The sequence below is a fragment of the Engystomops pustulosus genome, chromosome 5 (assembly GCF_040894005.1).
Source record: "Engystomops pustulosus chromosome 5, aEngPut4.maternal, whole genome shotgun sequence".
In the NCBI taxonomy this organism is placed as follows: domain Eukaryota; kingdom Metazoa; phylum Chordata; class Amphibia; order Anura; family Leptodactylidae; genus Engystomops; species Engystomops pustulosus.
In genome coordinates, this window is record NC_092415.1 from 33468503 (window position 1) to 33480747 (window position 12245).

The 12245-nt window shown below is 44.3% G+C and overlaps 1 protein-coding gene across 2 annotated transcripts in view; it reads left to right on the plus strand.

Moving 5' to 3' along the window:
* CNGB3 (cyclic nucleotide gated channel subunit beta 3) overlaps positions 1-12245 on the plus strand; it is a 121126-nt gene that overhangs the window by 65290 nt on the left and 43591 nt on the right. For both annotated transcript variants that reach the window (XM_072151582.1, XM_072151584.1), the window contains exons 12-13: positions 2992-3133; positions 7954-8113. In XM_072151582.1, coding sequence (XP_072007683.1) covers positions 2992-3133; positions 7954-8113 — 302 coding nt within the window. The remainder of the gene's footprint in view (positions 1-2991; positions 3134-7953; positions 8114-12245) is intronic.

Below are 12245 nucleotides of genomic sequence, written 5' to 3' on the forward strand. Positions count from 1 at the left end.
ACTTGTTATGAATTTTGAGATTTTGGGGGGACTTTTTGAAAAAAATAAGAGCAAGTAAGGGCCATAGCCACTGTGGGCAGCGGAGCTCTAAAAACAGACAAGGATCCCCTCTCATTATAAATAACCACCTGTATAGCTTTCTGTCTCACTTTGCTGTCTGGTGGATCCTGGGGGGTCGCACCTCTTACACCATGGTCTATGCTGGCTCATTATTCATGCTCAGTCTCCCCGCTTCCTCTCTGGCTGTATACACATTAGCATGCCAGTCTATAACAGGATTTGTTTAATTCAGTGCCAGAGGCTCTGGAATGAGTATCGATGTGTTGCAGAGCAAGCTGGCATCCCATCGCCCAAAGCATTGTTATTTTAGCTCCATTTTATAAATATAATGCATGCGCTGTGCACGCTCAATGCTGAACGGCTCTTGTCTATTACTACACGACAGTTCTGCTATGTCGAGCATTCTGCACACTTTCACAAATGCCGCTTTGAGTTTTCATGGTTTTGCGTCTTATTTCCATATTTCGGACTGTAGCTTTCACTACAAACACTATACAGACAAAACCATGCTAAAGGGGGCACATTACTATTTCCACATGAGCTACTAAGGCTCGAGATGAGAAACGTCAAATAAAAAGAAGCAGAGGAAATATTTGTACAATAATACACACTAGGCTAATAGCGAAATGTCAGTTCTTATAAATTATGCAAATATATGCACAAACAATGCAGCCCCAATGTGACTAGCACATTTATTTCTGTGTGATATCATATTTAGGAGTTTCCTCTTTTGGCCAGTGGTGGTTGGGGGCATAAAATGTTTTGTAAATTACTTTTACATTGTTAAAGGGAGTCTAGCAGAAGTTTTGATTATACAAAGCTGCAGACAGGTGTAAAGCTGGAGCTTTGCGTAACCATACTTATGTGTTTGTTGTTAGTAGTAGCAGAACTGTTAAAATGTATTTAGAATGCAGGATTGTAGCTGGACTTGATGAACTGAAGGAGTGCCCTCATTCTGCTGTTCAGCCCCTCCCCTCTGCTTCAAGTGACTGCTGTAGTATTCAACCAGAAGCCTGCTACACTTGTTACAGAAGAAGGAGGCGGGCTGATGGGGTTGCCCCACGACCAACAAGGTTATTCAAATGTTTTGAAAAACATATATACTAATATACTTTAATTGATTTCAAACAGCTCTTCTTGGCCTTGTGTTAGTTTTGACATAGGCAGCTTATTCCTTCTTTTTGGAATGGACATGATGAGGGACAGGGTGTCAATAGCTAATTCAAGGCACAGATCCATGAGACTTAAAGGGAACCTGTCACAAGGTTTTGACTTTTCAACCTGATGGCAAATTCCTGCAGCAAACAACACACACCATTTACCGAAAAATGTTTCCTTCTGGAATAGATATACCGGTTTGGTTTTAGTCCTGCATAATGTCATTAGGCTTCCTGAAGGTCATGCTTGATGTCAAGGGAGCTGCCTTATACGGTTGCTAAAAGAGGCGTGGATTTCCTTATCTCACACTGGAAAACTTTGCTTATTTTCCTAGAATCCCTACATGGCGGCTTTAATTGGCAGTCTTCATAAGGAGAACTCTTACTTCCCGATCCTGCTCCAGTGAGCAGGAGATAAACTTTGAAAATGTACCTGGCTCATTGACAATGAAGACACCGGGTTATGGGGATTGGTCCAAAGCGCTGTTTGTGCCTTGAAGTATTTATGATAAACCCTCCTCTCTTCTCCCTCCCTTCTTGTGACGTAGTAACCGGGGTGGTTTCGATCTCCCTTATTCTCAAATAACATAGGCCGCCTCCTGGCTTTTTGTTTGTAGACTCCACACTTCAGTGGACATGTACAGAGCTGGGAGACAAGTGATGTTATGTGCACATGCGGATCATCTGAACTGTATCACCCACTGACATTAAAGGGATGAAAAAGGAGATGAGAGGAGGAATAACTCCAGTACTTGGACAGCACCGTGAACAGCCCCCATGACTCAGGTGCTTCAATGGCCAACTAACCGTTTATTTTCTGGTCCATGGAACACAAGACTTTTCTGTGGAAGAGTCTTGTTTGACTTGTCTGTTTCATACACTATAGGAGCCGCCATCGCATTGACAGGTTAAAACTTGGTTCCACTTACTGTTGAGACAGGGATGAATACTGGATTAACCAATGGGCCACATGTCCCTTATAATAATGACATGGAGAGGAGCTTTCAAATTGGGACATTAGTATTGATGAGTGGATCAATTTCGGTTTTTGATCAAATGTCCGATTCGGGTACACCTCGCTCCAGTAACACCCACAATTGATGTTGGTACAGATCGCACGTGTTGACCCTGAAAATGCTGCCGACTATCCACGGGAAAAATGCTGAAGGTGGCTTTGCTGGTACTTAAATGTCAGAAGCTTTTTTGCAGGCAGCATTTAAACACCCTCGATCAGTGCCAGCACCAATTGTGGGTGTTACCATTGGGGTGGAGCCTGAAAAGCAAGCTTGTAGCTGAACTCAAACTCACAATGGGAACCCAAACTCACAATGATCCCGCACGAAACAAACATTGCAGTTCGGATCCGCTCAACCCCAGGCATAAGTGCAGATTTTATCATTTAGGTATATTAGTAGGTTTTATTAATTTGCTTCTGAAAAGTTTGTATGTCCCTTGACAACCCCTTTAACCTTAGGACACAGTTAGAATCCATATTAATAATGGGCCTCATATCCACAAGCAGCGGCACAGCTGGGCCCCCGGCTGCACTGTAAAACCTCTTAGCGGAATCACCGCTTCCCATAGTAAAATGTATCCTTGTATCAATATTTACCCCAACCTGCAATATTCTGGTGGCGTAGAGTTTATAAATCACGCCGAGTACATGTACATGTTCTAAAAGATTTCTCCTCTTGTAATACCTTCTGTTATTGATATTCTTTCAGAGGAAACATCTGAGAATATTAATAAATGTTCTGGTCTTGTTTATCCGCAGGTATCTGAGATGTTACTACTTTGCAGTACGGACTCTGATCACAATAGGCGGCCTCGCAGAACCGCAAACCTTGTTTGAAATTCTTTTCCAGCTGTTAAATTACTTTTCTGGGGTCTTCGTCTTTTCAAGTTTGATTGGACAGGTAAAAAAAAAATAGCGTAAAAAAAAATCACCTCATGGCCAATATGTCAGTACAGGCGGTCCCCTACTTAAGAACACTTGACTTGCATACGACCCCTAGTTACAAACCTACCTCTGAATATTGGTAATTTATTGTACTTTAGTCCTAGGCTACAATGATCAGCTGTAACAGTTATCACAGGCGTCTGTAATGAAGCTTTAGTCCTGGTTCTTATGACAACCCAACATTTTTAAAATCCAATTGTCACAGAGACCAAAAAAGTTCTGTCTGGGATTACAATGATAAAATATACAGTTCCGACTTACATACAAACTCAACTTAAGAACAAACCTACAGACCCTATCTTGTATGTAACCCGGGGACTGCCTGTATAGGGTTAATACATTATTTACGGAAATAACACAAAAAAATCTACAGCTTAAAATGGTGTTGCCCAAAAGGTGATGTATTAAAGAATTTTTTTTTTTCTTGCATTTTCTATTAAAGAACCTTGCAATTTTAATTCTGGCCACTAGTCATCAGAATACATTATGGGACTTATTTACTAAGGGTCCTGTGACCGCATTTCCATTGGATTTTCCGACATCTTCGGGGATCCCGCCGCTGGGACAGGGATTTAAAAGGGGATTGTGTCGCACGTGATTGGATTTTGGCGCATCGGCGTTGACTTTCATGCGACCGAAATGGGGGGGGGGGGCGTGACGTCGGACAATCCGACTGATTCGGACTGAGCGCGGGATTTAACTTTAAAATTGTGTCGCAATCCAATGCACTTACATGCATCAGGAAGAAGAAGGTGAACTTCGGCGGACCTGAGCAGAGAAGCGACACATGCAGGATATTGGTGCACAATTGAAGTGAATCGTAGCAGAGTTCATTCTCGTTCCCCTTTGGGGCACATTAACTTAGGACTTTGCACCAGTTTTCTGACAGACTTTGCACGTTCTTTTAGGTGTAAACAGCTTGCACAGGTATTTAAGAAGTGTTGTGACACACGTGACCCTTTTGTTGCACAACTGCGCTGGCCTCCATGCGACACAAATTAGGGGGCGTTTCGGCGCTAATTCGGACCGTGCCCCATATTTAACATGCAAAGTCTGTTGCATGCCCTATGTTAAAGATGCACCACAAAAAAGTTGGTGAACTCTGTTGGGCCATTGCTAGGACATGCCAGATTCATGATTTCTGGAGCACGTTCTTAATGAATCTGAAGATCTTCATAATCTTCCTAAAAACTGTTTCTGAAAGTTTGAGGGGTACAGATCTGAAAATGGGGTGATATATAGGGTTTCTAATATTCTATCTTTCAAAGCTGATTAAAAACAAGAATGATCTCCAGAAAAGTTAATTTGGGAATCTACTTGAAAATACGGAAAACCGATATTCAGATATTTTAAAAATCATGAAAACATAAAGCAGACATATGGAATGTTAGTTAGTAACTAAATAACTAATTTGAGTTGTAAAACTATCTGAAAACAAAATAATTTAGAATTTTGAATGGATCGCGAATGGGCCAGGTAAGGCCCCTTTCACACTTGCGTTTTTCACACGCGTTTTCTGCGCGTGCTTTTGACGCGCAGAACTTGCATTGCACTCTGACCCATTGTAACCAATGGGTCTTTTCAGACTTGCATTTTTTTTCACGCACAAACGCGCGTTTAAATCTCGGCATGCTCTACTTTGGCAAGTCACGTGCGTGAAAAACGCACCATACAAATCTATTGAGACGCATCAAAAACGCATTGCACTCTGAGACACTTGCAAGTGCAATGGGTTTTTCACGCATCAATTACCATAGAAAAGATAGAGCTCAGTCCTGAGTCCATTTCACGCGCATTATCTGCGCGTGAAAAACGCATTGAAATTGCATTGAAAACGCACGTGAAAAACTGAAAACTGATTGCACTCTGATGCAAAATGTGCGTTTTTCACTGACCAAACCCTGATCGCAGCCTGATCAAACTCTGACGTGATCTGCAACGCAAGTGTGGAAGGGGCTGTGGAAATCTTCTTTTTCATTATGCTTTAATTAGCCAGAAGTTCTTTAGGGGGCATTACCAGAACCCCTCTACACTGGCTTCACAAGCTGTTACATTGTACAAGACCACCATAGATGAAATAAGGCATTCGGTCTCATTCACACGACTGTTGTTTTTGGCTGTGAGGCAGCCACACAAACTGCAGCTAACGCAAGTCCCCATAGCCCTCTATTAGTCACACTCACGGCACGGTGCATGTATTATGAAGTACTCTGCCTAGCCCGGCCTGGAACGTGCCAAGAGGCGTAACTACAGTTGTAGCAGTCATAGCAGCTGCTATGGGGCCCACAGTGTCAGGGGGCCCTGGCATCCGACCTGACAATAAAGAATGAAGGATGTGCACTATTATATACATATTATCCTGCACATTGTACAGCATAATATGTATATAACAGTAAATTCTTCTACAGCAGTGATTTTCAACCTTTTTTGAGCCGCGGCACACTTTCTATACTTTGAAAATCCTTGGGCACACCACCAACCAAAATAGCCCAAATGACACAAAAACAGTCATATTATACATATAGTTAATAATATAGAATCCAAATTTATTTTACTCACTCAGTGTGATACCTGGGCCTGTTTCGATAAACACAAAAGGGATATCCTGGCAGGAATGGTGGAAAGACACACAAAAAGCTCTTCCTCAACAGTTCTTAGTTTCTCCCTGGTTTTAGTATAAGGTGCTGATTATTATGTGGCTCATATACTGCAATATAAAGGGGTACAATGAGAAGTACTATGGCCATGAGGCCAGAGTACAAGTGCCGGCTCATATACTCAGCATATGAGCTGGTACTTGTAGTACTCCAGCCTCATGACTATAGTATTTCTCATGTTACATTTCTCATTGTTATATGCAGTATACTGCTGGAGTACTAAAAGTACCAGCTCATATGCTGAGTATTCTGCCAACAGTTCATATACTCAGGCAAAAGCTCATATAGACAGCATTATTGGCGGGCATTACCGTGGTGGTGGGCAAATGCGCTCTCAGGATGATGTGTCGGCCTCGGTGACGTCATTTTGTCGCTTGCGCATGTGTTATTGTACACGTCTCCTACACTGTAAGAAGCCGTGACTGTGCATTGCTGCGCATTGCTGGGAAACAAAACACAGGGGGCACCATAGTTTGGGGAACTTTCCCCGCGGCACACCCTGGTTGAAAATCACTGTTCTACAGTACAGAGCCTGAGTCGGGAACTCAGATAAGGAATATTGGGGAGGGGACAGCAGGACTAGGAATCTTTCATCTCTAGCTCCCTGCCGTCTACTTTCCCCATGTGGTCTGGAGTTACCTGGACAGAGATATGCCCTCAACCCTCCTGGGATAAGAAGACTGACTGTCGAAGGTGGGGCCCCATTCAGAAGACTGCTATGGAGCCCAGCCTCTCCTAGTTCGCCCATAAACATTCTGTCTGCCTGCACTGTAAAAGATAGGGCAGATCTTATTCCTGCCCATTTTTTTGGAACGGGCAGTCACTTCCTATGGACATCCACGTGATTAAGGCAATGTCAGGCAGGCAGCATGTAGTAGTTCGAGGCGCCCGAAAAAGACACTGGAAAAACATATGATTGCTCTTTTCCTTTTTATTTTTCCAAATTGATTGGTTAGATCTGGTCTAGATAGCTGTGTGCCCACACGGCTTGTTACAATTGACTCTACTAGGGGACCGAAGTGTATTGTATTGAGTGCACATAAAACAATAGTGGAAGAATTTTGTAGGCGCCCCCTACCCCACCATTGGATAGAACATAACAGGGCTGTACTGTGTGACTTTTTACTGTTCAGATACAATGATTTGTTTTATGTCTGCCCTTAGAGATTTAGTTCAATTAAATAAAATGTATCCATAAACAAATGAACCTTTGCCCGTTTGTTAAAGTAACTGGATGCATGCAGACACTTGAAGTTGCATTTCAGAAAATCAATATGAGACATCCATTACACAGGAGACCTAAAGATGGAGTTGTGTACTAGATAACATAGTACATCGCCTTTACTATTAAGGTTCAGATTAAAACATCAGCACAAAATGATGTATTGTTCAATCTCCACGTCCTGGGACAAAGTTGACCTGCGGGCCTACAACAAGCCTGGCATTTTATAGAATATACTCCAAATAGAGTGTGTACAGGAGATCTAACCATTAGACATCAGTATCAGGTAAGAGTTTGTGTAATAAAATGTATCCACAAAAATTAAGACCATTTAAATAAAAAAAATTCCTAAATGGTTATAAAAGTGGCCTGTAACCTTCTCCTGGATGTGGTTGCATCAAGGTCTTGTGCCATTGACTTTTGTTCACTTTATTACTATATATGCTGTACCTTATACAGACAGGGGTGAACCTTTACTCTCTGCTGCCTAAAGTGAGCTACAGAACACCCCTCTCCCCCTTGCCATATCCCTGAACTGTACACAGGCAAACCCACTTTTAGTACAGTTTACACTATTCTTTGTAAATGTTCCCCAATATGTGCAGGTCCTGCTTTGTAGTGACTGTGCCCTCATCTTGCTGCAGGTGGTGATGAGGCCTAAGGCAAGAGGCTCAACTTGCCTCATGACTGGTACATCCCTGTATATGAGTCAATCTACATATTAAAGAAGAAACTACTTACCAGCATATTGAAAGAGGCTAGATTGAAATTCAGCAATTTGCTTTAGTCAGCTACACATATAATTTTGGAACCAATCCCCCACGCACGCATACTGCATGGCAGTTATACTAGTAGGCTTGGGCTCCTTAGTATATAAACTATCAACGTCTTTCCTAGATGCGTGATGTGATTGGAGCCGCAACTGCAGGACAGAGCCATTACCGTGCCTCCGTGGATAAAACTGTTGCCTATATGAACACTAACAAAATTCCTAAATATGTTCAGAATCGCGTACGGACCTGGTACGAGTATACGTGGGATTCGCAAGGAATGTTGGGTAGGAGTTTATCTTTACATCCATATACAAGAACTATTTTAATTTTTAGATTTTGAGGGTCGCTCTTGTCTTACACTGATCATGAGGCCTGTAAGCATGGAACTGTTCTTCAATACCAAGCACGGCCATTGTACAATTAAAGGCAATGTACTCAGAATTAAGGAGACAATCTGCAGTCGCTATATTTAAAGGGATGCTGACACCTGAGTTTCCCCCATTAAACTAGCCTCCCCCTCAGGTAGCGTATGAAATGTTCTTTCTAAAATTCCCTCTTTTATGCGAAACCTCCACTTTAAAATACTCCTCAAAAGGCATGTGAAAACAAGCAGAGAAGAGTCATATTTTGCATGAGATAAGTCACATTTAGAGGCTGAAGGGGGAACGTCACTTCAGACGTCACTATCTTTAGTTCAATAGTACCAACATATGTTTGTGGTTCTGGGGGCTACAGAATCTAGGATATAGGCAGGTAAAGACATGGTTGGAAATATAAGCTGCAGCTTAAAGGAAACCTACCACTTGAAGTGGCAGGTATAAGAGGGAACTACCGAGCACCAGCTCAGGGTGAGCTGGTGCCGGAGCTTATTTTTGTTAGTGTTTTAAACCGCAGTATTTTAAACTGTATGGCTGAAGCTGCTTCGGCGCAGGGAGGTACGCGGTCGGCGCACCATGCGCGCGACCGTGCACGCGGCTACATAGGAAGTGAATGAGAGCCGCGGGCACGGTCGCGCGCATGGTGCGCCGAGCGCTTACCTCCCTGCGCCGAAGCAGCTTCGGCCATAAAGTTTAAAAAGTGTTTTAAACCGCGATACTGCGGTTTAAAACACTAACAAAAATAAGCTCCGGCACCAGCTCACCCTGAGCTGGTGCTCGGTAGTTCCCTCTTATACCTGCCACTTCAAGTGGTAGGTTTCCTTTAAGATTCAGTTCCAGCCTATGTCTTTAGATACTATCTCTATCTCTGGTTCTGTAACTGTATCCACAATCTGAAATATGAGATTCTCATGTCTAAAAAGTAACTATAAGGGTTTTATTTTTCACAAATAAATAGCTCGTGGGATGTAAAATAACTATTCCTATGATCTTTGTTACCTATATTTAGTAGTTTCTTTGCTATTCCCCTCAGATTACTTCAGTGCTGCAATAGCTGCTTCCTCTCAATGTGCTTATAAGCCCTATGAGTAAATAGTTTTTTACACTATGTTTTCGGGGTCGGTTTCATGGGAGGGGAGGAGCTGCTGCTCCCTGCTCACAGAGGAGGAGAACATGTGACAGTGAATGTAGCAGAGGTGGATGTGTGTGCAGATGTCTCGTGCACAGAATAATGAGGTAAAGGATCTCTCCTGTTCCCTATCAGTCCCTCCATCCCCACTCCCTTCCCCCACCCTGTCATTAACCCTTAGTGCTCACATAGCACAGGCTGCAAGTACTCATTATTTCTACTACTCATCTCATGTTCCCTGCTCCTCCATGTGATGGAAGCTTCCAGGCTGTCACCATATACATCCTGTATGTGCAGTGTTCAGTGGGAAACTAAATAGATCCGAGAGAGAGAACACAGCTAACTAGCTAACTGGCCTCTGCTTGTGGGCATAGACTGACAGACATTAGTCTCCGCCCACTTCACCTCTGGTGAGAGAGATTTTTTTGTCAAACACTTTTAGAACAGAATATGCCATAACTTTGGAAATAAAAGGACGAGAAGTACAAAGTCGGTATTGTTCTGTTTGTTTTCAAAGGGGGAATCACATATAATAATTTGGTAAAATCACTATAGCTTTACAGTTACATTTTAATCTGCATGTTACTAAGTGCTATAAAACCATAAATCTGAAGTGACAACCTCCTGCAGCATCTAAACTCGACTCATTTATGGCTAAATATGACTTGTGGAGGATTTGGCCCAGTAGAGACCGTGGTAGCGGGGTGCTGGGATGCAGTTCAAGACAGGGACACCAGGGTACAGTCCAAACAGGTCTCGCCTGCGTTTATTGCAGCAAAATTAAACCAGCCTTTACATTCAGGTATTTGAATAAACAAAAGAAAACCTACCCGTCAGGGTGCTAACTATACAAATAGTCCACTAGCTCACACTAAACAAAGATCACGTGGCTGCTCCAGACACACAGGTCAGAGCTGTGTCCTCTCAGCCTCCTTCCACAGAGAGACAACACACTCAACTCTGCTGAGTCATTTTATCCAGGCTAATTAGGCTGTTCCCATCACCTGTGTCCAAGGTGCTGGACAAACCCACCTCAGCACTAAGGCCTTGCATAGAAGCAAAACCTAGGGGAAACATACCGCCCATCCACAGTTAACCCCTTCAGTGTCTCACATACCCTCCCCCTCTGTTTGACCCTGTGGGGACGAACATTTTTGGCCATCAGACAGTGGGTACGGGATAGGGCATCGGCATTCCCATGCAGCTTTCCTGCTCGATGTTCCACCGTGAATTTAAAATTCTGGAGCATTAGGAACCACCTTGTGACCCTGGCGTTCCTCTCCTTGGCCTGACTCATCCAGGTTAGGGGAGAGTGATCAGTCACCAGTGTAAACTGCCGCCCTACCAGATAATACCTCAGGGATTCCAGAGCCCATTTTATCGCCAAGCACTCCCTCTCAACTATACTATAGTTCTTCTCAGGGGGTGTGAGCTTGCGGCTCAGGAATGTTACAGGATGTTCCTCACCCTCCACTACTTGGGACAGGACAGCCCCCAAGCCCACGTCAGAAGCGTCAGTCTGCACAATAAAGGTCTTGGTGAAGTTAGGGGTAATCAGTACCGGTCCCTCGCACAAAACCGTCTTAAGTCGCTGAAACGCCCCCTCAGCCTCTTCACTCCACTTTACCATCACCGCCCTGCTACCCTTTGTCAGGTCAGTCAGGGGTGCCGCTATTGTCGCAAAATCGGGGATAAATCGGCGATAATAGCCCACTATGCCCAGAAAAGCCCTCACTTGCTTCTTGCTCAAAGGTCGCGGCCACTGCTGGATCGCCTCTACTTTATTTACTTGGGGTTTGATGACCCCTCGCCCAATACGGTACCCCAGGTAACGGGCCTCTTCCAGACCCAGTGCACACTTTTGGGGGTTCGCTGTCAGCCCTGCTGCCCTCAGGGAGTCTACCACTGCTTGTACTTTGGCTAGATGACTCTCCCAGTCGTTACTATAGACTATGATGTCATCTAAGTAGGCCGAGGCATAACTCCGGTGAGGTTTTAGCACGAGATCCATTAACCTCTGGAATGTGGCGGGAGCCCCATGTAGCCCAAAGGGGAGTACCACGTACTGAAAAAGCCCATCAGGGGTAACAAAAGCGGTCTTCTCTTTAGCCCTGTCAGTCAGGGGTACCTGCCAATACCCTTTCGTCAGGTCAAGGGTGGAGAAGAACCTAGCCTGTCCAAGTCGTTCTATCAACTCGTCAACCCTGGGCATGGGATAGGAATCAAATTTGGACACCTCGTTCAACTTCCTAAAATCATTGCAGAACCGTAGGGAACCATCAGGTTTGGGAATCAACACAATAGGACTCGACCAGTCACTTTTAGATTCCTCGATAACCCCCAGGTCTAACATCTGCCTGACTTCTTCGGATATGGCAAGCCGGCGCGCTTCAGGGACCCGGTAGGGTTTTTGGTGTACCCGGATGTGGGGTTCGGTTATGATGTCATGCTTGATGACTGAAGTACGTCCCGGCAACTTAGAGAACACATCCACATTTCGGAGCACAAACACCTACCTCCGGTGTCCCCTTCTTGGGGACAGACGCCTTCTCTACTCCCATGGCCATCAGGGACTCTCTTTCCCTCCATGGCTTTAGGAGGTTCACGTGGTATATCTGTTCGGGTTTCCTCCTCCCCGGCTGAGATACCCTGTAGGTTACCTTCCCCACTCTCTCCATGACCTCATATGGCCCTTGCCATTTGGCCAAGAACTTGCTCTCCACGGTGGGCACCAGAACTAGCACTCTGTCGCCTGGGTTAAAGGTCCTGAGTCTGGCTGACCTATTGTAGACCCTAGACTGGGCCTCTTGTGCCCTTGTCATGTGCTCCTTCACAAGGGGCATTACCGCCGCTATGCGGTCCTGCATAAGGGAGACGTGTTCTATCACACTACGGTGGGGGGTCCTCTCC